This window comes from Balaenoptera borealis (genome assembly GCF_965194805.1).
Source record: "Balaenoptera borealis genome assembly, chromosome: 1".
Lineage (NCBI taxonomy): Eukaryota > Metazoa > Chordata > Mammalia > Artiodactyla > Balaenopteridae > Balaenoptera > Balaenoptera borealis.
Genome location: NC_138860.1, coordinates 45,302,276 through 45,328,278, shown reverse-complemented (window position 1 = coordinate 45,328,278; position 26,003 = coordinate 45,302,276). Strand labels below are relative to the sequence as shown.

The 26,003-nt window shown below is 35.1% G+C and overlaps 1 protein-coding gene and 2 long non-coding RNA genes across 7 annotated transcripts in view; 1 reads left to right on the top strand and 2 right to left on the bottom strand.

The window, feature by feature from the left end:
* HMCN1 (hemicentin 1) overlaps nt 1-26,003 on the top strand; it is a 510,534-nt gene that overhangs the window by 89,495 nt on the left and 395,036 nt on the right. For all 5 annotated transcript variants that reach the window (XR_014247210.1, XM_082401086.1, XM_082401087.1 and 2 more), the window contains exon 2: nt 19,230-19,300. Coding sequence is in view for 4 of the 5 variants with exons in the window: in XM_082401086.1 (XP_082257212.1) it covers nt 19,230-19,300 (71 nt within the window). In the remaining variant the exon portion in view is untranslated. The remainder of the gene's footprint in view (nt 1-19,229; nt 19,301-26,003) is intronic.
* LOC309633518 overlaps nt 1-26,003 on the bottom strand; it is a 339,904-nt gene that overhangs the window by 132,634 nt on the left and 181,267 nt on the right. The gene's annotated exons all lie outside the window — the stretch shown is intronic.
* Nucleotides 1-26,003, bottom strand: part of LOC309633571 — a 190,300-nt gene that overhangs the window by 96,516 nt on the left and 67,781 nt on the right. The window lies entirely within an intron of this gene.

The window sequence follows — 26,003 nt, the reverse complement described above, 5'->3', positions numbered from 1 at the left end:
TGTTAAAGTACAAAAGCAATAGTAAACAATTTTGATCATGTGCAACTCAGGGAATATTGTTCCCATGAAATGTCTTCAGGAATTTTGAAGATGTCTGAAAAAACTACAGCAAAAGTACTAGCCAGGAGCACTAGATCCACGTAACTCTTTTAACAGTAGAGCAAATATGGGGATTAGAGCAACAAAATAGACTATAATCTTAGTTGTGCTGACAGTAGAAATAATAAACCTTACAAAAGTGAGACAGTAGAGGGAAAGAGACTGGCAGGTAAAATAAGTACGTTTATTTCAAATGCAAATTAAAAGCAAGCTAGGGTCATGATCTAGATGATAGAAGGCAAGTTTTACTCTAAGTCAAATTAACCTAAAATGAAATAAAAAGAGCACTCTATAATGTTAAACAAGATAAAATAATACTTTATTAAGGGTTGAAGCATTCATATTGAAGATATAACAGTGAAATATATCTATGTACCATTCATAAAACAAAGTAATGTTAGGGGAAGAAATATAAGCAATTTAGAATGAGGAGCCTTGATTTTCTTCCATAGTTCATGACAGACCAAGTGGCCCAAACTATGTAAATCTGTAAGACCTAGTTAATATAATTAATAAGATGGATCTGATTGATGTATAAAACTATGTTTCCTTAAAACAGAGAATACATCTTCTTTCCAAGTGAGCATGGAATGTTAACAAAAATGAAACATTTACAGTACTACAAGGAAAATTGCACTAATAATAATACAATAAAACTAGAAATTAATAAGAGAATAAAATTTAAAACAATTCATCAAATTAGAAAATCTTTCTCTCAAAGTCATGTCAAAAAGGAAATCCGGGCTTCCCTGGTGGCGCAGTGGTTGAGAGGCTGCCTGCCGGTGCGGGGGACGCGGGTTCGAGCCCTGGTCTGGGGGGATCCCACGTGCCGCAGAGCAACTGGGCCCGTGGGCCACGGTTGCTGGGCCTGTGCATCTGGGACCTGTGCTCCACAACAAGAGAGGCCGCGATGGTGAGAGGCCCGCACACCGCGATGAGGAGTGGCCCCCGCTTGCCGCGGCTGGAGAAAGCCCTCACACAGAAATGAGGACCCAACACAGCCATAAATAAATAAATAAAATAAATAAATAAACCCAAAGTTAAAAAAAAAAAAAAGGAAATCCAAGCTAAAATTGTTAAAATATAGAAAATAAATATAATAAAAATACAGCCTATCAGTATCTATGATATGTAGATAAATAACTCCCAGAAGAAAAAGTATACATTTGCTACTTTGAGTAGTAAGTTAGGAAGCTGGAAGAAAACAACAAAATCAATCTATGCAAAGTAAAATGATATAATTAAAAAAATAAAAGCAGAAATCAATGGATTAGATAAGAGATGAACTTTTCTTTGGGAAAACTAAAATATTAGCTAATGAAATTATAAAAAATGTAGAGGGCAAAAATACATAATGTAAGAAAGGATAATAGGGAAAATACCTCAAAATGTAGAAAATTTAAGCCTTAAGAGATTTTGTTTTCTAAACTCTAGATGAGTAATTTGAAAAACTGCATAAAGTGGTTAAAGTGGTTAAATTATCTCAAGAGAGATAATTTACTAAAAGACTCCAATATGTAGAAAATAAAGACAGACATATTAAGTTGGGGGGGGCGAGGAGGGTGGAGAAATATATAGTACCCCCATCAACAAAAGCACTAGATCCTGATGATTTCACAAGGGAATTCTACCAAACCTTTAAAACCTAATGTCAGTGATATTTAAACTATTTCAGGGAACAGGAAAAGGAAATTTATCAATTTTTAAAATAATATGAGCATGATATTAACATCAAAATTTAATAAAGGTTACAATTAAAAGAAAACTTTACATCATTCATGTTCATGCAAATAACTACACAAACATCCTAAATAAAATGTTAACAGAATCTAACACACATTAAAAGAATAAAACATCCTGATTAAGGGGGTTTATTTCAGGGATATAATAATGGTTCAATAAAAGGAAATCTATTAACATTACATTTAAGGAGAAAAGCACATGATTATATTCATACACATGAAAAAGCAACAAAATTTAATGTTTATAATTAACACCAGAAAGAAAAATCTCTAGTGTAATTGTGACTAGATAATATTTTCTTAATATGATAAAATATATATATTTTAATCCCAAATCCAGTATCATACTTAATGTGGAAAGACTAGAAGTATTCTTGCTAATTTTAGAACCAGACAATGATGTTCATTATCACAATTATTATTTAACATTGTTCTGGAATACTAACCAATTCAATTAGAGAAAGAAATTAGAGATATAAAAATAGAAAATCATTGTGGCTTATATGATTGTATACCTGGAAAACCAAAAGAATCAGCTGAAAATTCTTACAAAGAGTAAAAAAAAATCTAAACAGTGGTAAAAGATGAATTAATATACAAAATCAGTAGCTTTTGGATATACAAAGTTACAGACATTTAGAAGATATAATGGATTTTCGATATCAAAAAGTATACATGAAATAGCAATAAACTTAACAAGAAATATGCAAACTTCTATGTAGAAAAAACCCTATAAAAAGCTTCTAATATTCCCAAAAGGATACTTTAATAATTGGAATAATACACCATGGAAAATCTCAGCATCTTGTCAGTTTCTCCTAATTCATTCTATAAATTTATGTGACATACACAAAAATACCTACAGGATGTTTTCGGACCTAGATAGGCTGATCTTAAATTGTTACAGAAAATATATAAGCACCAATAGCTAGGAAAATTCAGCAAAAGGAGAGTGATGATGTGGAAATTAGCACCACCTGAGATTAAAACATATTATGCCTCAGTTTTTAAGACAATTTGGTTCTGGGCATGAAGCAAAAGATTAATGGAAAAAAATGTAGAATACATACATGAATTGTAGTGGCATGTAATATCAGTAGGGAAAAATTGATTTTTCAATAAATAATGATGAACCAACAGGGTAGCCATCTGGAAGAGAAGTGGATCCATACTTCATAGCTTACACCAGCAGAAACTTCAAATGGACCATAGATGTAAATCTAAAACATAAACCTTAAAAGGACTAGAAGACATCATGGGAGAACTCTATATAACTTCAGCATGAAGAAAGTTTTCCCAACTATGATAAAAACCAAGAACCATAGGGAAAAAAGTAATAAATTTTATTACTACATAAAAGAAAACTATTTCTACATGACCAAAATTGCCACAAGAGACATCGAGGTAGAAAAAACTTTTCGCAACTCATGTCACAGACAAAACCTAATTTACTTAATATAAACACCTTTCACAGATTGACACAAAAAGAGCAACAGCGCAGTATAAAAATGGACAAAGATTATGGACATTCGTTTTGCACAAAGGAAATGAAAGAGGTCTTCCTTGATGCCGTACTATTAAGCAGCCCCTCTGCCCATTATTTGTCCCATAGCCTGCTTATTTCCATCACAACACTTATTCCAACCTGTTGCCATTTTTGTTTCTCTTTGCTCGTTTACTTGTTTTATTGTCCATTTTCTCTCTCATACTGTGAAATCCATGGGGAAGGAGATCACGTCTGTGTCCTCCACAGTTGGTTCCCTTGCACTAAGAACAGTGCACTTCACAATTCTGTTCTATGCTAGTCTGTTGTATTCCGTCTCAGAAATATGCCTTCTAAACTTTCTTCCTTATGACCTGTGCCAAACATATTCTGCTTTTTTACAGTAAACTTGATAGGTGAGTTGAGATTTACAGAATTAAAACATCACAAATTCACAAAGCAATTGGGCTGCAATGTGAACTGTTTTATCAGGCTTCCGGTGGTCAGCTTCAGGCATGGGGTATGATTACCTAGTAGGGACTGAAAGATGGTTTATTGAATTAAAAACTGTTAGAAGAAGAGTGTTTGCCAGAAGAGAGCTTAAATTTTTGTCCATTTATTCTTTGGTAGAATGTATACTTTATTAATAACTTCTTTAGAGTCTTGAATTCAATTTCAATTTCTTTGAATTTTCTTTGCTTAATTCATCCACCTAACTTTATTGCTTTAATTATCATGATGAAATTCATAGGCACCATTAGAGATAATGTATGAATGACATCATTTCTATTAATGTTCACTATTTCTCTAATTTTTAGGATTAAATGCCATAGTTGTTTTAAGAGATTTTGTAATGCTTAGTATTTTTTTCTTAAATATTTTTCAGATAGCCATACTGTTTTCTGATTTTCCAGATATCACACTTTTCATTTCCTTAATTATTACTTCTTTGCCTCTTCTAAATTTGGTCATTAATGATCTGTTTCTATTGTGGGCATTTACTTATTATAAACACATGCATATATACATACATATGTTTATATTTTCTCTGTTTTGCAAATTAAATTACAGATTTTTGAAGATACTGCAATTTATAGTGACTATTTTAAAGTAATACTTGTATATACTGTTCAAAATTGTTGTGTAAGTATTTCTGTAACTTTACCATCATCACACAGTGAAGGTCACTGTCGAAATGATGGCGATTCAAAATGTCACAGTTGCTGTCATCAGAGCAGTTATAATCTAGCTATGGAGACTGAATATGGAGTTAAATGAATCTATTGCTGCATGGAAAATTATTCCAAACCTTAGTGTTATAACATAACAAACAATTATTAAATCATACTTTTTGGGAGTCAGGAATCCCAGTAAAACGTAGCTGGGTCCTCTGATTCAGGGTCTCCCACAAGTCTACAATTAAGGCACTGAGTCTGTGGTCATTGCATGGCTTGACTGGAGAAGGTGCACTTTGTTACTCACATGGCTGTTGTCAGGATTGAGTTACTTGCTGGCTGTTGGCCAGAGGATGCCCTCTGTCCTTGCCACGTGAACCTCTCCGTAGGATAATAGGGTAGCTCATATGGGTAATTTCCATCAGAGAGCAAGAGAGTACATGCAAGACAGAAGCCATAGTCTCTTTGCACCTAATCCCAGTGGTGGGTGACATCCCATCACTTTTGCCCTGTTCTCTTCATTAGAAGCAAGTTATTAGGTTCAGCCCATTCTTAAGGAGAGGAGATTACACAAGGGTGTGAGTATCAGGTGGTGGGGATCATTGGAGGCCATTTTAGAGGACATTTACCACATTGGGTAAATACTTAACAGTTGAGATATGTCATTAAAAGAATTCAGAGGAGTGACCTCTAAGGATTGAAACACTCAGGAATTTGTTCCAAAAAAGTTGGGACCTGAATTAAATCTTAAAAGTTTGATAAGGGAGAGAACAGTCTCTTATATAGAAAAAATATAAACAAAGGTGTAGAGGTGGACATTTTTCTATATTACTTTGGGAAGAGTGAATAGAAAATATAACTTGACAGTAGTATTTTCTTATAACATATTAATTAGCAACCCTAAATCAGATACCTGGTTTCTCTTTTTGATAAATGCTGTTCTTATCTCAATCCTGTTTCGGTATTAATATTTTTAAGTATCAGAGAAGTGGAAATTAAAGATCAAACATATTTTTGAAATGCTTGATCATGTAACTTCAGATTCTGAGATCTGATTTAATGACAAGTATGAGAAATGTTGTTCTGTTATCTCCAAAGGCCAGAAAGAGTTTTACTTGTCTAAAAGTTTGACATTTTTTATCTGATACAAGGTAAAAATATGAAGATTTTTTAGGAGGCATGGCTTGATAAGAATGTACCTTACTTAAAAAAACAAAACACACCTTACTTAACTAATGCGATTTGAGTTGGAAATTCAAATTCATTAAATCATCTTAAGCAGTGATAAGCACAAGAAAAGTATTATGTTTTTCTAAACTCCAAGACTGAATTTGTTCCGTATATTATAGTAGATTTTTATTTAACCAATCATAGTACCTAGCATAATGTATTTCACATTGTCATGAAAGTTACTGGCAGTAGCAGCAGTAGCAATAGCAGAGTTAGCGTGTTTAATCCATTCCAAGCATTGCATCGTGCATGCTATCCTGATTAAACTCTCACGACAACCCAGTGGCATAGCTATGATTATTTTCCCCACTTTATAGATGGGGAAACTGAAAGTCATTGAGATTTAGGAACTGGATAAAAATTAAAAACAAAACAAAAAAACCATTATGTGGCAGAGCCTTGCTTCTAACCCAAGTAGTTTTGATTCCAGTGCCTGAGCTCTTAAGAAGGACAACCGACTGACTCTTCGGTCAAACATTTAGTAAATGAGGGCCATGTGAGTGGACAGTTTCCGAAATCCAATGTCACTTTTCATCTAGACTATGTAGATTTTCTGGTGGCGTCTGGATCAGCACCCATCTAAGCACTATTGTTAATCAGTTTGGTTGGGAACTTCACTTGGCCAAATCTCCCTCTCAGTGTCTCTGCTAATTTTTATTAATGGATATCTGTAAAACATATTAATTATTTTGGTTTGAGTAACGTAGTACAAAAAGGAAACAACTCCTGCGTTTTGCAGTTCAAGTTTTAAAGAGAAGGCTTGATATAATTGGTTAATAGGAATGTTCTTCAGAGTAAAATAGAGAAGCATGGGAGCTTGGAGCAGAGGTATTGAAACCGATGGTAAGAAAGGACTGATCACTGTGATACAAGAGAAATGCCACAGAGTGTCTCTTGTCCTTGATTTGGATATGTGCCACAGCCTCTTGGTATCTATGGGGACATCCCTCTCCTTGCTAATGCAGTAGTGGGTGCACTGGTGATGTGGGAGGAGAAGAAGTGAGATGGCTCCTATGTGAATGCTTTCCTCTTACCAGGTACGGGCACGATGCACGGGTTTGTCTTGAGTTGAAAATGCCTTTGGAGTCTATTCACAATGGCACATAGTAAATTAACTTCATTACCTTAGACTATAGTAACTTCCAAATCTGGGATGCTTTTAGTTACCAACTAAGGTGGATACTCTGAACTTCTTCCCAGTAGGAGAGGTATTTAAATTTAAAATGCATATTCACAGTGATGATTTGGTTTCATGTTCAATATTTACAATTATACTGGGTATTTCCTATTTCCCATATTTTTTCTATGAAGAGAAAAAAAGCAAAACAGAAGACACATGTGTATATGAATAAACACACGTCATTGCAAGAGTGTGTAGAGAAGAAAGTCAGTAATAAGCAGAAGAGAAACAAAATGTGACTGTGATTGAGCTTCCGTGTTACAGGTGTGGAGAGTGTTTTATTTCATCCAATCAAGAGGAATTCTTTGTATATTCAATAAAGACTAACTAACAGTAGAAAGATGACATTGCCAAGAGTTGGGCATTTGAAAGAAAGATGGAAGATGGAAGTGAGAAGATTAGAAAAGAATACCATATCCAGACAATGACTGTTCTGGTTAGATTCTAAATAGTTAAAATATTTCTCCTCACAACATTAACAGATAATGTCTCAAATCAATGCTTTTCTTGTTACGTTGCCCAATGCTGAAAAATATTTTTGCCTCTTTTTTCCAGTGACCAATTAAGAACCACAGTCAACCAGAATTTATGAGCAAAACCTCAAACTTGTCTGTGATCAAGTGAAAGTCTTCTCTTTCTCCTTAAATTACAAGTACAAATAATTTGAAAAATTTGATGAAAGAGAAAAGTAATCATCACTCTACCTATTCCAAGAACCAATTTTTACTGTGGTGTGACCTTTCAGAATTTGTTTTTATGAGTATGTGTCTTTGTAGATAGTTGCAATCAAGGTACCTATAATTCTATGTTTTGCTTTTTAATGTTATATGATAAACATTCACTTGTGTTTCTACATGGAACAGTAGTTTAATTGCTGCCTAATATTATTTAGAGAATCATGTTTATAATCATTTCTCTATTTTGACATTATTTATTGATATCCTAGTAATATCAATATCTATTTTCAGCGGATTATAACAAAGTGGGAAATGACTTTATCACAAGGTACTTTTAAGACTTATCATACCTATAATCATATCATACACATAACTACAGTGAATTTCACAAAAGCTACAACCACTTATAATCTTAACAACAGTACCAGTATTGCAGGTTTATTATGATACTGGTTTGAGTGATAATGTTAAACAAAACCATTTTCTTTCTTACAAGATACTTCAAATTTGCTGCAGTTTACTCTCTTTTGCTATAACTAAATATGAGCGTTTGTTTCTGGTCTTTTTTTTTTTTGTTAACCTTCTTTTAATGAATTTACCTTTCATTTAGTGATTGGTACTTTATTATTATTATTTGTTTAAATTTGATCTCTTCAGATAGCATAGATTTTAATTTATTTTAATTGATGACATAAATGTTGGCAAATCTGGCTTTATATCTTTTTTAGATTTTAATTTTTACTTGATTTTTATATATTCATATCTGTCAGTATTTCCCCTTGTGAGTTCTTCTATTACTTTGGAAAGGAGAATGTTATTTTTCTATATATATCTGATATATATTCTAATTTAGATTCAGTTAAAATAATTACAATGGTTATATTGAACCATTTAACCCTTTGGAGCTTATTTTTACTAGATACTGTAAAATATGAATTAGAGATAAATATTTTTAAAATAAATAATCTTACTTTATGCATCTTGTCTTCAGATGCTAGTTTGTATATAATTATTAATTCTTTTCCACTTATTACATATTTATTTGTATGTCAGCACTTGTATCCTCTTAGTTATTCATGCTCATGATGTCCTGTTTATAGTTTTTTTGGCCAGTTTTCATTGATATGATTGCCCATGCGCTGTTCAGAATAAATTTAAGAATATTGTTGCTAAGTATTCTAAAACAAGCAAAAAAAATTCTTTTTGAGATTTTTAATGTATTAAATCCATAAATCAACTTGGCAGAATAACATTTTAATATTTAGCTTTCTTTTATATAACCGTGGTCTTTTTTCACTTAAAAAATCCTTTATGTTTTTCAATAAGAAGTACTATTTAATTCAATGTCATGATAAACCTGGAACATTCATCCTGTTGCTGGGATTATAAATGAATGGTTCCTCCTTCAACCTTCCCAAATCTGACTTGTGTGTCTCTTCTGGAAAGCTGGAGGCACCATCTGGTATCAGCCATGAAATACAAATTGTATAATTTGGGTATATCTACATAATAGTCAAATGCTCTGATATTTGCGTCTAATATTGACATTGCACAAAATAAAGATGGATGGTAAAGTTTGCTTAATGGTTTAAGCTAGGCTACAGAGGGTTGCAAGGAGGAAGAGAAGATCCTCCTGGCATGGCACCTGCGAAGGGAGCGCCCCTGGGTAGCAGGATACCTGTGGTTCAAGTGCAGACCCACACTGGCCCCTGTGGTCCCTGAGGTCCCACCTAGGGATGCAGGCTGTCGGATTCCCCCTCCTGCCGTTGGGACCCAAGCACTGTGCTCAAGCTGGAAACAGGGTCTGGTGAAGTTGAGCCAGGTATCTCCTTTGTCTCTGGCCCCATTGCCTCAACTCTTGGCAGACAGATGACCCCCAGGGATCTTTAAACCTTGGTGCTGGGAAGTGCCTGGTGTATGGGTTGGGAGTTCATTAAAAGGCTTGTCCCAGCTGAGAGGCTAAGACTTGGCCTCTAACCTTGGCCAGCACTTGCATGCCCTCATCCTAACCCTCCCCATCCTCACATCCAGGTCCTCACTGGGGCAGATGGTAGAAGCAGGGACTGGGGTGCTGGGTATGGCCAGGGGCATATGGGGGTGGGTGAACCGGGGGCATATGGGGGTGGGTGAACCGGTGGCTGAGAACCTGTCCCCAGAAGGTGATAGGGGGCAGGACCATGTATGAGATGAGGCTACAAACTTGGAGTACATGTTACATCTTCCCATTGAAATTTGCTTTACGAAACATAAATTCAGACATAAAATTATTTCAAGACAGTGACTGCAAAGCATTAAACCCCAAGGCAGGGGTTCTTTTGAGAGTAGGGCCTTGTACAACTGTACCAGTCACAAGTCCATTCAGCCACCTCTTTGTTTATAAGATACACCCAGATACTTCTGACTCTTATACTCAAGACCCCACTCTTTAAATGTATTTGCTTTCTCCTGCCTATTTGAACCAAACTCAAGGATAGAGTGCCTGTTTGTTGAATGAATGAATGAATGCAAGTATTTAGGGAAAAGCATACACATATTATAACATATATACAGACACATGAAAAGCATCTATATTTTTCCATGCCTCTGATTCTCATTGTTTGCAAATAAAGCGTTTACTTCATAAATATGGTTTTGGACCACTGAATTGTATTTTCCCTGAAAACATGATCAAAGGACTGCATGTATTTGTTTAGTTGTGGCAACAATCAGGGCTGAAGTTAAGTGTGTTTTCCTAACATGTGGAAATTTCAGCAGTATTAATGATTCTTTTCTAAGGATTTGCAAGCATATTTTTTTCTTTTTCAAAAACATTTTACTGCTCCTTTTATAGTTTTTCTTTTCTTTATCCCCCCTGATGTCTACTTTTATTTAGAAGACTATTAATGCTAAAGAATTGTCTAAGAGAACAATTAAAACTTTGAAATGAATTCTAATATTTTTCATTTTAAAGTTTAAAACACAGTTTCCTATAAGAATATCATATCTAAATTTAAAAATGTTCTGGAAAATAGTATTAATTTTCTTCTTGTTTGCTTTCAGAGTATCTTGATCACATTGGAAAGCTTGTTAATTAAATTTTATTAAATAGCATGACTTAAAATATTATATGTTTTATTATCTAAGTATAGCTTGTCAATGCTTGGATATATTTTGATGTTAAAATGCCATTTTAGTGTATGGTGTTAGGTAGTGTTCTAATTTCATTCTTTTACATGTAGCTGTCCAGTTTTCCCAGCACCACTTATTGAAGAGGCTGTCTTTTCTCCATTGTATGTTCTTGCCTCCTTTGTCGTAAATTAGGTGCCCATATGTGCAGGGGTTTATCTCTGGGCATTCTATCCTGTACCACTGATCTATATTTCTGTTTTTCTGCCAGTACCATACTGTCTTGATTACTGTAGCTTTGTGGTATAGTTTGAAATCTGGGAGTCTGATTCCTCCAACTCCGTTTTTCTTTCTCAAGATTGCTGTGGCTATTTGGGGTCTTTTGTGTTTCCATATGAATTGTAAGATTTTTGGTTCTAATTCTGTGAAGAATGCCATTGATAGTTTGATAGGGATTGCATTGAATCTGTAGATTGCTTTGGGGAGTATAGTCATTTTCACAATATTGATTCTTCCAATCCAAGAACATGGTATATTTCTCCATCTGTTTATGTCATCTTTGATTTCTTTCATCAGTGTTTTATAGTTTTCTGAGTACAAGTCTTTCGCCTCCTTAGGCAGGTTTATTCCTAGGTATTTTATTCTTTTTGTTGCAATGGTGAATGGGAGTGTTTCCTTAATTTCTGTTTCTGATTTTTCATTGTTGGTGTATAGGAATGTCAGAGATTTCTGTACGTTAATTTTGTATGCTGCAACCTTACCAGATTCATTGATTAGTTCTAGTAGTTTTCTGGTGGCATCTTCAGGATTTTCTATGTATAGTATCATATCACCTGCAAACAGTGACAGTTTTACTTCTTTTCCAATTTGTATTCCGTTTATTTCTTTTTCTTCTCTGATTGTCATGGCTAGGACTTCCAAAACTATGTTGAATAAGAGTGGCGAGAGTGGACATCCTTGTCTTGTTCCTGATCCTAGTGGAAATGCTTTCAGTTTTTCACCATTGAGTATGATGCTTGCTGTGGGTTTGTCATTTATGGCCTTTATTATGTTGAGGTAGGTTCCCTTTATGCCCATTTTCTGGAGAGTTTTTATCATAAGTGTTGAATTTTGTTGAAAGCTTTTTCTGCATCTATTGAGATGATCATATGGTTTTTGTTCTTCAGTTTGTTAATGTGTATCACATTGATTGATTTGCTTATACTGAAGAATCCTTGCGTCCCTGGGATAAATCCCACTTGATCATGGTGTATGATCCTTTTAACATGCTGTTGGATTCTGTTTGCTAGTGTTTTGCTCAGGACTTTTGCATCTATGTTCATCAGTGATACTGGTCTGTAATTTTCTTTTTTTGTGATAGCTTTTTCTGGAGTTTATCTTAAACTCCAAATGGATTAAAGACTTAAATGTAAGACCAGACACTATAAAACTGTTAGAGGAAAACATAGGAAAAACACTCTTTGACATAAACCACAGCAAGATCTTTTTTGACCCATCTCCTAGAGTAACAGAAATAAAAACAAAAATAAACAAATGGGACTTAATTAAACTTAAAAGCTTTTGCACAGCAGAGGAAACCATAAACAAGACAAAAAGACAACCCTCAGAATGGGAGAAAATATTTGCAAATGAAACAACAGACAAAGGATTAATCTCTAAAATATACAAACAGCTCATGGAGCTCAATATCAAAAAAACAAACAATCCAGTTAAAAAATGGGCGGAAGACCTAAATAGATATTTCACCAAGGAAGACATATAGATAGCCAAGAGGCATGTGAAAAGCTGCTCAACATCACTAATTATTAGAGAAATGCAAATCAAAACTACTATGAGGTATTACCTCATGCCGGTCAGAATGGCCATTATCAAAAAAGCTAGAAACAATAAATGCTGGAAAGGGTGTGGTGAAAAGGGAACCCTCTTGCACTGTTGGTGGGAATGTAAATTGATACAACCACTATGGAAAACAGTATGGAGGTTCCTTAAAAAACTAAAAATAGAAATACCATATGACCCAGCAATCCTACTACTGGGCATATACCCTGAGAAAACCATAATTCAAAAATAGTCATGTACCACAATGTTCACTGCAGCACTGTTTACAATAGCCAGGATATGGAATCAACCTAAATGTCCATCGACAGATGAATGGATAAAGAAGATGTGGCACATATATACAATGGAATATTACTCAGCCATAAAAAGAAACGAAATTGAGTTATTTGTAGTGAGGTGGATGGACCTAGAGACTGTCATACAGAGTGAAGTAAGTCAGAAAGAGAAAAACAAATACCGTGTGCTAATACCTATATATGGAATCTGAAAGAAAAGAATGGTACTGATGAACCTAGTTGCAGGGCAGGAATAAAGAGGTAGACATAGAGAATGGACTTGATGACATGGGGTGGGAGGGCGAAGCTGGGGCGAAGTGAGAGTAGCATCGACGTATATACACTACTGGATGCAAAATAGTTGGCTGGTGGGAAGCAGCAGCAGAGCACAGGGAGATCGGCTTGGTGCTCTGCGGTGACCTAGAGGGGTGGGATAGGGAGGATGGGAGGGAGGCTCAAGAGAGAAGGGATATGGGGACGTGTGTATGCATATGGCTGATTCTCTTTGTTTTGCAACAGAAATTAACACAGTATGGTGAAGCAATTATACTCCAATAAAGATGTATTAAAAAAAAATTGTTATCTTGGAGTTTTCATTTTCAGATCTGTATAATCAGCAACATCTTTGCTCAAAAAAAAAAAAAATGCCATTTTTAGGATTACAGGTGAAACTGAGCGTCTGAATTTTGTTGGCCATTAAAAATCCCACGGCTGTTGTTGTAAGAATGCTTGCTGGAGCCCTGGCCAAAGTCCAGTCTAAGCAATAACATCCTACTCAGTATACCTCACGGTCCTGTGAGGACTGTCAATTATTAAGGCATTCTTCTTTGCTTCCTCCTCTAAACAGCTGTGAAACATTCCTGAATTCATGTTCATGACTTTTTCTATATCCTGTTCAGTCCAAGTGAAATGAGCCTTTCATTATACATATATTATCTGCAGTGTTGCTAAGTGCATACATTTAAGGTTATGCAACTCACTGTTAAATGAATAATCTTTTTGGAAATTAAAGCAGAATGCTATGTAATCAATATTAGATAACATGCTGTGAATGAATTCATCTTTGACTCAGTTTTATAAAACACACCAAGTACATCACTTCATGTCAAAACAATCATTAAGGGCCTTTAAGTGGTCTTGAAAATTACCTGTTCTAATGTGAGTAGGCATGTACTCAATTAAATGAGGCCTGAAATATGCTTGGCATTGGCTCAGCTCAAAGTCAGGAAAGAGTTCTGTTTTTGTGGCTTAGATGCAAATCATTTAAAAATGGTGCTGGACAGCAACATTATAATTAAATGAGGAGAGAGAAATCTGGAAAGAGTGTATTGTAGATTAAACTGAAAACAGTGAAAGTAAATATAGTTATTAATCTGATTTTCTGTACCATCCCAAGGCAAGAAACATAATTTATTAATTTTCATGTAAACAATTTTAATATTTTGAATATGTATATATTTATATTAGCAACTTTGCACATAGAAGACATCATTGATTTGTGTAAAATTATTGACTAAGAGTGGAATGTTTACAAAGTGGAATGTGTTGAGATTCAGCTCATGGAAGGCATTTTGAATAGGCCATATCACAGTGCCTGGAATTTCTTTGCTCTGATGTCACCCTCTGTTAATCCAGTTTTCTCTTCAAGTTCCATACCACATCTTCTCCCTGATACCTTCACTGTGTATTTCCCTAGAGCTCGGGGGTCTTTCTCTGGACACTGAAGAAATTTGCTGTCCCTCTGCATCTATATCACTTGCCCTTCTCTGATGCTAGATTAAACTGTTTAATTTTTCATATCTTGCTGTTTTTTTAAGTTTTCAACTATATTTAAATTTCCATTATGGCAAGCCCTGTGATTTATATATTTCTTTTGTTCTTTTACAGTGCTTTGCAAATATTGATTAATTTATAATGCAGCTTAGGGGTTTTCATTTTAACTTTTCACATATTTATGTGTAACTATAAATATAAAGCCAAGAACTACATAATTTTTTTCAGAAAAGCAAGGAAATTGTGAACATTGTTATCAAATCATTCACAGACAGTACTGAGACCCCAGCAAGCAGCAGTAAATATTCCTTTTATTATCAAGGAGCCACTATGAGTAAAGAAAAACTATAAGAAGCAGAAATCTGTTAGTGGAAGGGAAAAAGGAAGTGAGGAACTAGATATCGATCTTGCCAAGTGAAGCAGTGAAAGAAAATATTACACTGTGAACTTCTTTCCACTATTTTCTCAAATTCAATCCAGCAACTCAGGTTAAGAGAACAATGGCTGAGATGTTGGAAATAAATCCAACCCATCTGATAAATCCCTAGGAAACGGGAAATAACACAATTAATGAGAAGAGGAAAGACTTTTTTAGAGTTTCAGTACAGTTATTTTTTTAAATCAAAAGTGGTGTTCTGAAGCGTGACATACTCCTTATATTTTTAATAACACGTTACCTTGATGTTCTTTTGCTTTTTAAGATAAGCTGTATGTGGAAAATTGTATCTATTGATTATCTGCATCAAGAACTTGATTAAAGAGCAAAACATTTGGTTAAAAGGGTAAACTGAAGACTTTCTCAGTTGACTAGTCAGTGCCATCATGCTGATCATGTAGCATGGTCTTTAGCTATAGCATGGAAGCTCCATGGTAAAATGAAAAGAGCACAAAATAAAGGGTCTGAAGGCCTGGGCTTAACCTTTATTCTCTTTTTTCCCTTCTCTCCCTTCTTCCCGTCTTCAAACATTTACTGAGAATCTATTATAGGTACACTGAGACAATTCATCTCCTTGGGCTGACAGTCAAGTGAGGGAGACAAAAAAGCATTGGCAGTCACAGTATTATATGGTAGATGCCATCATGTCGCAGGCACACAGTATTGTGGTAGCCTTCAAAGGGACTGGTTGCCTTTGGCTTATCATCCAACCTTCAGTTTTTTGTATAATTATATGTATTCTAGCTTCTTCATGAGGTTGTTGTGAGGCTCAAAGGAAGCCACTATATGTTACAAAGTATTGTGAATTGTACTTGCAAATATCGATAGTTATAGGTAATACCAGTAATTTGATAAAATACAGGGCTGTCGTGAAAACTTGATATATAGAATTTAAAAAGAAATTGGTTTTACTAAAGAACGTTTTTGTTTTCTCTAATATGAAATCCTAGATTTTCATTTCCTTTTTGAAATCCCCATGGTTCATTCTGAAAAAAATTTTTTTCTATGTTAATTAGTACTCCCACACTACCTTTTCCATACTTCTCTTTATGCATTTATTGTATTGTACTGTAATTACATATTAGTTTTATTTTCTCCACTAGATCCATCAGGACTTTGAGGGCAAGGTTCATGTTTGGTCATCCTTATGTTACCAGTGGCAGCCATATATAGTACATGATCAATGTGTGTTTGTTAAATAGATTAGAGAAGGAATTTTCTAGTGAGGTTTCTTTGTGTTTTTAATTATAATATCTACTAGGCAAGAGAGATAATTTTCTTTGTTCTATTAAAGATAATATCCAGGCATGTGACAATAAAGAATTCTAGACATTGTGTGCATCGAATTAGGCACTCCGAACATGGCCTGTCTTGCCCATGGTCCAGAGGAAAGAAGAAAGTTAATAGTGATGTAATCATTGACAGAATGGAGATCTTGGTAAAGAGGAAATGTTAGTGAGGTGTGGAGGTTGCTCAGTGTAGAAAGTATTTTTAGATATCTTAACCTCTTTCTTCACTACCAAAATCTTTCAAGGTCATCTTCCCTGAACCTCAAGTTTTCTTGTCTGTAGATAAGAGAATTGAACCAAATGATCTTTAATGCCCCATCTAGCTTGAGGATTCTGTTTGGAGATTGATGGTTGAATAAAATAAGATATTATCCCTGCATTCTGTTAAATGTTATTCACCTTCATTCTTCCCATGTCTTTATTATACAGACATTATCAAACAACATTAAAGCATATTGAAGAAAAGGCAAAACATTCAAGAAGATAGGACTTGAATCAGGCTTTACAGAATAAGAGGTGTATGGGCAGATGAAAGACATGGGGATGGCCATGGATGTGATGAGGAAGAGCAGTAGCTTCATGCTAAGGGGTGTGACGAAGTTGGAAGATTAGATAAATAGAGAGGGCCTGAAATGCCTTGGACAGTTCCCATTTAATTCTATAAGCAATAGAGGACCATGTTCAGGCAGGAAGAGAAGACGAAGTCATACCTGTTGAATGTCATCAAAGGCTTGGCAGGGGATGAAACCAACGTGAGAAAAAAGGAAGAGAAGAGGAAATTGTTCATGACACAGCTGTCAAAGGGCTCTGTTAAACGAAGAGAAAGACTGGAATGGACACAGGTCCTGAAAGGGAGGAGGGCTGATTTTGCCAAATGGTTATATCATTCAATTCAAAAGAGTTAGAAAAGATGCTTACACCTGGAGGCATGTGGCAACTCAGCAGGCCTTTACCTCTCCTGAGTATTGCTCATAACTGATAGAAGATTTATCTCAGCTGTCCAGTGTGATTTGCAAAAATGTATATTAATGAGCTTCAGGAGATATTTCCTATCTTTGTTGAAAACAGGTGGATATTTGAATCTCTCAATAACTAAATGAAGGCTAATCCGTCCTCCTATTTTAATAGCGTCCCTTAATCGCCACTATTGAAGAACAGACATATATCAGGGTTATTTTAAAAATTATTATTATAGGGAATGTTCTGGCATGTCTGTACTTTTTATTTTCATGTAATTGATTTTTTTTTCTAGTATTCTTTGTACTTCTTTCTACTTCTTGAGTTTGGAATTCTAGAATTACTTCAGTATTATACCATGTAGGAACATAGAAGCTTGGCTTGACAGTGCTGCTGACAATTTATATGTCAGGGTGTAACTGCCTAGCATATTCTTTGCTGTTTTGCATTCCTTTGCAAAGTATGCCTTTGTTTAATCTTGAGGGAGTGGGCTTCTCCGATTTTCCATATACTCAGGACATGACATTTACACAGCCAGTGACTGTTCTGCTCTGTATAGAATGCAGATGTTTGCACTTTCACACAGTTTCTTCAATCGCCTCTCCATTCCTTTTGCATACTGCAAGGTGTCTAATCTATGGTGCAGGATGGAGACCTTTTTTTCATGTAATTTCTAAGAAAAATTACATGGCTTATGACAGGCATATCGTGCTTCCTTTCCAATTTACCTCATTTATTTCTAAAATTCTAAAAGTCTGTTTTTATATCACAGTTAGCACATTATAGAAAGCCTGGCTAATTAATTATTAGCCTTTGAAGTCGTAAAGTCCTTTTCTAGCAGTAAGCATTTGAAGCTAGATAATGTCTTATAAAAACTAAATGTTAAGTATTTTTATAATTTTGTATTGTTATCTTCATTAGATAAAATAGAAAAATTTTCATCCACCCTAGGAATTTAAGGTGATATGTCTGTACACATGATACTCGGATGAATTTTAATACTATTACTTAAATATATGAATGTTTCCTGGGGGAAGTTATTGATACCTGTAAAGGCCAGTTTCTGCTTGTCTATTTTAAAGGTTGATTTTCTGTTTTTAGAAAATGGTCTTGGCACATTAAAATGTTTATTATAAACCTGCTGTATATATGTATATCTATATATTTATATCTGTCTCGCTATCGTTCTATCAATCAATAAATCAATTTAACCCACACCGGTATCTGGGCTCTTTCTCTTCACCTGACTTAGATCTTGGTTTTCCAAGGAATGCAGTGGTCCCCTCACCTGTTTCCACTTGAAACAATGGTTTGTGCAGTACATTAAGGCAGTTATGAGGGTGTCAATGACCTCAAAGATAATTATGGTGGTCAAAGCCAGCTTAGGAGAATGGTGATAGTGATGGACAGCAACACCAGCCATGGTGAAGGAAGTGATAGGGACTGTTTTCTGAACTTTTAATATCTTCATATCTGTGCTTCTACAAGTTCTTAAAAACCCTGTGGGATAGACAGGGAAGGGTCGTTTGTTTTCTTTTTGTTTAGTATTAAATTTTTTATTTGCAGACAAATTTACAATTTATAGTTGAGAAAGCAGAATTAAAAGATGAATAAGTGATTCATTTAGACTTCAACAACAAAGTAGGTGCTCAATTAATATCACTGACTGGTGAGAGTAAAAAGAGACTGAAACTGGGGTCTCCTGACTCTTTGTCCTGTGACATTTTTGACTACCTCTTTGCATTTTCTAAGGCTAAAAATCCACTTTTTTAGGTATGCATAATTTACAGCAAATTTTAAGGTATTCTTTGGTTGCTATAAATTGAGAAGTGGTCTTTGTTGTTTTGCCATTTCTAATTGTTAAATAACCATGTAGTGCATAGTGAAAAGACACTTGCAGACATAGTACGTTAAAGTCTTTAACGCTATTGAGTACTATTTTTGACCTATGTCATTTTTATCTCCACAGAAATTGGCCCAGTAACAGTTACCACAGATCCCAAGAAGTTTCAGTATGAACTCAGAGAACTCTATGTTCAGGTGAGTTCTTGCATTCAATTTTATTTCTTTTAAGGGAAAGGAAAATCATGAGCTTTTGGCTGATTTTCTTTAGTTTTAAGTCTGAAAGCAGTGATTATTGGTTTTTAAATTCTAATACCACTTTTTCTGACTTGATTTGAATGATAGCTATGGTAGTGGGACAGATTGGGTTCAAAATATCACCTTTATTTATGCATTGTCAATAGCCACTTCCATGCAACAATGGCAGAATTCCATAGTTGTGACAGACTGTATGATGCTTTAGAGAAGAAGTTTACTGACTCCTGCTCCAGATGACTCCTTTCACTGAGAATCATAAGGAGCAGTTAATTCTTTCCCTGTAATAGTAATGGTAAAATTACGGCAATCTTGATATTCTTTGCTGTAAGTCATCTTTATAAAATTTTTGACTGTAAGTATAATTTTGTTAGTAGAGAAGATGAATAATTGGTTTAAATGTTATTCTGAAAACAGGACTTGGATATAGGGTTGATATACACCTTCTCCTCACTGCTGCTTTGAGGTCATTATTCCCAAATCCATTAATCAAAAAAGAATTGCTTCTTTGAGGCTGTTTTACTGTTCTATCCTCCATGGATGGTCTCTGCTGCAATCACCTACAAATCTTTTGGCCACTCCTCATCATTCATTTAAGGTATTGATACCCGAATCATTGGCTACCTTTCCCCTTTCGGGCTGCCATCATTCCGGAGCACTTCAGCATTGACGGGAATGACCTGTCAGAACCTTCTCCTCTCAGTTCTTTGACCTGCTATTTGTCTTCAATGACCTTGTCATTACTCCATCTCAGTCTTCTATTCTCACACACACCCTCTGGATCTTATGATCACCCCAGTCTGTTCCATCTCTCAGATCACTAATTCAAGCAGCTCCACCAAGCTTGTTTTTGCAGCTACTTACACTACAACTACTCCTTCACCCTCATCAAGCACTCTAGTCCATTGACCCCTATCCTGTCTCCCAGGCCATCAGATCTCTCCTTTTTCACTTTCTTCCAATCTAGCTCAGAGTCCTATCATTTCAAAAACACTCCTTTTCTTTCTTGTCCATTGCTTTTCTGTTCAAAAGGCAAAACCTCATTCCTGAATGACTGCAATTATGTCCACCGATGGCCAAGTGCTGTTGAAACCTCACAACATGGCAGGTTGCTTCCACTGTAAATACATAACCACCTATTTTCACTGGACTCTTAATACTTCCATGATCCTACTGTGTTTCTTTGGTCAATTAAATCTCCCATTCCTCTCAATGACAGTTGCAAATCTTATCTATTCTTCTTAAACCTCTATCCCATTACCCTTTTACTACTAGCTATTTCAGCTAATGATCTACTCTGAGCAAGCTATCTCACTTACTGTTTCACACACAGGCATATATAAATGGAAGCCCTCTGCTTCCCCGTACCTAGCATGTCATCCACCTACATCCGGTATCCATCCTATCCTCATTCTCTACTTAATCACAACTCCTTAGCTTTCTCAGGATCTTAACCTGTCAAACTGTTTTTTTCTTTTTTTTTTCAACTGCTTAAGGGTTCCCATTTACTTTTAAATATGTTTAAGTCTCCCCCCAAAACAAATGCATCCCAACAAATCAAACCATTATAAGCAAAACAAAATAAACAACAACAAATCTCTGTTTTTCTCAAATCCTCCTACAAATAACTTATCTCTCTCAGTTCCTTCAGTGTCAAGAATATTGTCTGTATTGACTGTCATCTTTTCTTCACATCCCTTCCCCATCTACTCCTCAGTCTACTTCGATCTAGTCGCCACACCCCTGCTCTGTCAAAGTAGCTCTAGTTGGTGATACATGATTTGTATTTTGCTAAATGCAGTGGTAACATTTCACTTGCCAGCATATTAGATTAACATCTTTGTAATTCTCGGCAATACTGGCCTCTCCCTTCTTCTTGAGACATTCTCTTCCCTTATGTATGCTCTCATTTTTTTCCCCACTTTTCCTCAGCTTCCTAGGCAGCTCATTTCTGTCCAATTGGCCATTAAGTGTTTAGGATCCTAGAAGGTTTTGAAAGTGGCCCTATTTTTTCTCTCATTTTTATATCTTCTCTTTAGGAGAAATTATCCATACCCACATAAATATGTTTCTAGCCTAGGCCTCTCCTCTGAGAAATAGACCCTTGTGTCAGGCTCTTGGATGTCACAATGGCCCTCCAAAGTGAAATTCACAAATGTTCTCTTTCCACTGCCCCAAATCTGGTCCTAAATCCTTGCTCTTTGTTCTGTGTTTGTTATCTTTGTGAATGATGCCTACAATATTCTGGTTATACTACCAAAGATCTAAGTTATCCTTACTATATCTGTTCCCTGCCTCTCCACCGCCCCCCTCCCAACCCCAATATACAAACCATGAATCAAGTCTTGGTTTTTAACTTTCTAAATAATTTTGATATCAATTGACTTTTCTTCTTTTCTATTGGCATATTGGCACTGTCCTAGTCCCAGTTACTGTATCTTTAGGCTAAATTAATGCAAAAAAGCTTCTAAGTGACTTTCCTTCATTTACTCTTCTTTTTATTTTTCCAGGCCTTTCTCTACTCTGACAGGCAGACAAAATAATCTCAAAATACATCTCTGAACATTTCCCCCTAATACCCTGTCCACTCATCTCCTACCCCCATCTCATTAAAGTCTTCCCAAGTTCATGAGTGACCTGAGGCCTGTCAACCTAGAGCCCTGCCTAGAGCCGCTGTCTTCCCTTGGGCCCTGAGCTCTGCCATAGGGGCCTTGCATAGAGCCTCCTCCTGTCTGTATCCCCACCTGTCTCCCCACAGGGCCTTTGCACATGCTGTTCTCCTTGCATAGGAAGTTCTTGTTCTTCATCCTGCCCTCACCTCTATGCTCCTTTAACCTAGTTTAAAATCCTATATTCAGAATCTCATCTGGAATACCACTTCCTCAGAAAATCCTGCCCTATCCTCCAGGCTTGGTCATATCTCACTGCCTCTCTCTGTCACAAACCTGTTGGCATTTCACAGTGAAGAACTATGTCTGATTTAGCTCATCAGTGAATCCCTTAGTAAAATGCCTGGCATATAGAACGTGCTGAATTTTTGATGAATGCAAAAATGAATGAACGAACTAATCAACAAACCATTATGTACAAATTAACAGAGTCCAAATTAGAGTTTGAAGTTTAATACTTTATTGGTTCACTGTAGGGTGCGTGACTTGATTTGGAATTATATACGGTATGAGCATAATTGGGGCATAGGATGAAAAAGACTCAAAAGTTTGGCATTCCAAATATGTATTCCATCGTGATTTTTTATTGTGACTGTCTTTCTTTTTAATTTGCATACTAAATTGAATTATGTTTCATAAATATCTAAATAGGTGTATATAGTTATCCCTTGACTGTTTTTCTCTTTTATTCAATTTCTTCTGATAATCTTTTTCATTAATCCTCCATTTCCTTTCTCTTAAACCATGTCATTCTTTTTCAGTCATTATCTTGATACTTACTGACAATTTACTTTTCTATCCCTTGATATAACAACTTCTTTGCCGCTTTGGATGTCCACATTCTTTGAAAAAAACTTTTACAGAAAAATTTCTATCCTGTACATGGATCATAGGAATTAGAAGTTGTACTGCCCTAATTGTTTAAAATTTTTATGTTCTGGTATTTTGTCATGAGCTCCTGAGGGCAAGAGCCTTGTAGCTCTCATTGAGCCTCTGGTCCACTGTGGGATGAACAAGTGTCGGCAGTAGAGTGGACTCAAATAGCTATAAATGAATGTCATACACGGGTGGCTTCTTTTAAAAATGTATATTTAACAGTTAAACTATATCAAATATAATACAAGCTTTACTTTGGTGGTACAAAAATACTTAAAAACCTAATCATCAGTTTTCATTATATAAAGATTCAGAAGGGCCAAGTAATGGAGATTTCTAGCTGATAGAATGTTAAGAAGAGATTTACTCTATTCATTTTTTTTCTCTGCAAAAGAGAATTCAGCTGGGATATATTCTTGGAAATCTGGCCCGAATGAAAATGCCTACATTCTCAATGAGACCTGGCGCTGGCACTTCCTGATTTCCTGCCTCTCCCCTTCTTTTGTTCAGACGGATCTTCAGGGAGTGCCCTTATCCTCCTTGCTCCATTTGTCTCCAGGGTGAAGGATTGTGATTCTTAATCATACTCCATTGATTCTCTCCCCAGCCAACCTCTGGAATTGAACTTGATACAGACACTCTATAGGGTCATATAACATCTCTGTTCAAGAAAATAATCTTTCTTTCTCCCCTGGAATGAAAGCTGGTGTCCATTTCTCTGGAGATTTCCTCTTTACTGTCTGCATCCTATGGAATTTATTTTTGAATTGTCTTGGGATCCAAGGGGATGCTTAATTAGAACAACCAGCCAAGGAAGAAATCAAATATTTACTTTTTCTCTTCATTCAAAATCGTGCATTGTTATAGGCATTGGGAATACCACAGAAGTGTTTTTACTTTCAAAGTTTCTAGTGAATTATTCCTTTTTTAATCAATGGCAAAAAATTTCATCAAGTAAGGTTCAAATATGACAAGACACTAGGCTACATTATCGCTTAACATCTAACCTAAAGAATATATTTTGTTTTCTCTTCAGTGTTTTCTTAGAGAATATTTTATTTCATAAATCACTCTGAGAAACTAAAATTTACAAATTTCATAAAATTTTAGAATAATACTAAATTGTGTGTGTGTATAATTTCCAGACACTTCTTCAGTTCCCCTTCTACCATTTTTAGTAACTCCCCCCAAATCACTGATATAAAGAGCAACAAGGATTGCTATCTTATTAAAATTAACTTGGATTTTCTGAAAAAGAAACCTTAAAAAATATTCCTTTCACACTTTAATCGTTTTGAAAGCAAGAAAAGTAAATTCAGTTGGAAGTAAATTAAATAATTGCCCATTAACTTTTTACTAGGTTCAGCTATTTTTCCTGTAGGGATATGGAATTAACTTGAGGAAAAGCAATTTAAAAATTTCCAAGAAAAACGTGACAAAAATAGCTAAACTTAAATCATTAAATTTATAACATTAATTTCATTTTCCATCATCTTCTTTCATCTGGAATGCAGAGAAGTAACTTGAAAAGTATCTGAGCTTTCTCTCTGGGGAAAAGAAGGGAAGACAAATGATAGCAATGGTATTCAAATCACACAGGGCTTTGGGAATTAATATCCTTGTAAATATGCAGTGCGAAGTCCTGCCTCAGGTCACATTCTTTGTAAGAAACTATAAAGCTTGTTGATTTTTAGAAAATGGTATTCGCAATGGTATGCTTTCAAGCCTTTTATCCAAACATTTTAAAGAACAAAAAGCATATTAGTCAAACATTTGAAGTGTAGAGAAGGAAGATATTTCTACAGTAATGGAATTACAATTTTTTCATATAGATGGTTGATCCCCAGAACTGAAAAATTTCACACATAATTTAGTTTTTCTTTGAGAAGTGTTTTGATAAAATTGACCTTAATAAAAGCAAGAATAAGAGTAAAAATATGTAGAACAGCATCATGACATAGCAACAAGATAGAGTTGTGAAGATTAGGGTAAGGTCCAATTATTGTCATTCTTTAACTGAAACAGAAGAATAAACTAAGGTTAAGGGGAAAAAATGTTCTGCTGTAGAATAAGAACAGTTGATGTTAGAATTAACTGCCAACAGAGAATATGAAAAACTGTGGCCAGATAGGCAAAGACTGTTAAAACAGAGGATAATGCTGATTTATGATGTCAATTCAGTGTACATTTTATTTAATTTCAAGTATTCTAAATCATGCTACTGTGCAAAAGTGTCCTTTTTATTTCTATATTTATAGAAGTCTTCTATATGAATTTAAAAAACAAAACTGATACATAACCAAAAAAATTAAGAAAGTAAAAAGAAAAATTGACTAGAACAAGAAAAGGGAAAGGATTATATGTTAGGATAAATATAATGTAGAGCTATAAAAGATGTGATTTTCATGTTTGGTGTTGGACATGATTCAACTGAAGAGAGCAGTTTTCATTTCCATTTAAGTTTTCTTAATATGCATTTGACTTACAAATATGCATTCGACTTACAAATGCATATATATCAGCATATATATACACTTTTACAGGAGGAATGGCATGTATTTAATTTAGGGAAGAAAGTGAGATAGAGTCCAATACATAAAATTCATAATACGTGTGAAAGCTACAAGAATAGTAGAACCAGCATCTGGCTTAAAATAAGGGCTTGATAAACGTTAGCTATTGTTACTGCTATTACTACTATTATCTCTAGTACTCCGAGGTTCTTTTAACAGAAATAATCAAATAATTATACCATAAATGAACAACAACTATGGAACATGTGCCTTGTGAAAGATTTTGCATGTATTTTAAAGTCATCCTCTCATTTCAAACCTACACAAATATTAATCTTCCTTTTTTGCAAATGAGGAGAGTCAAGCTTTGAGATCTTAGGTAACATGTCTTACTCAGGTCACCAAACTGGCAAGGAGCAAGGCTAGTCTCAAAAGTGGAGGTATTTAATGTCAAAGCCAGTGTCCTTTTTCACTTTGCTACTTTTCTTCTAAAGATTGGTTTAAGTAACCTTATTAAGCTAATCAAATTTACGTTTATTTATATCATTTCTCTTTGTATTTTACTTCAAAGTAGGAAAGTAGAGAATT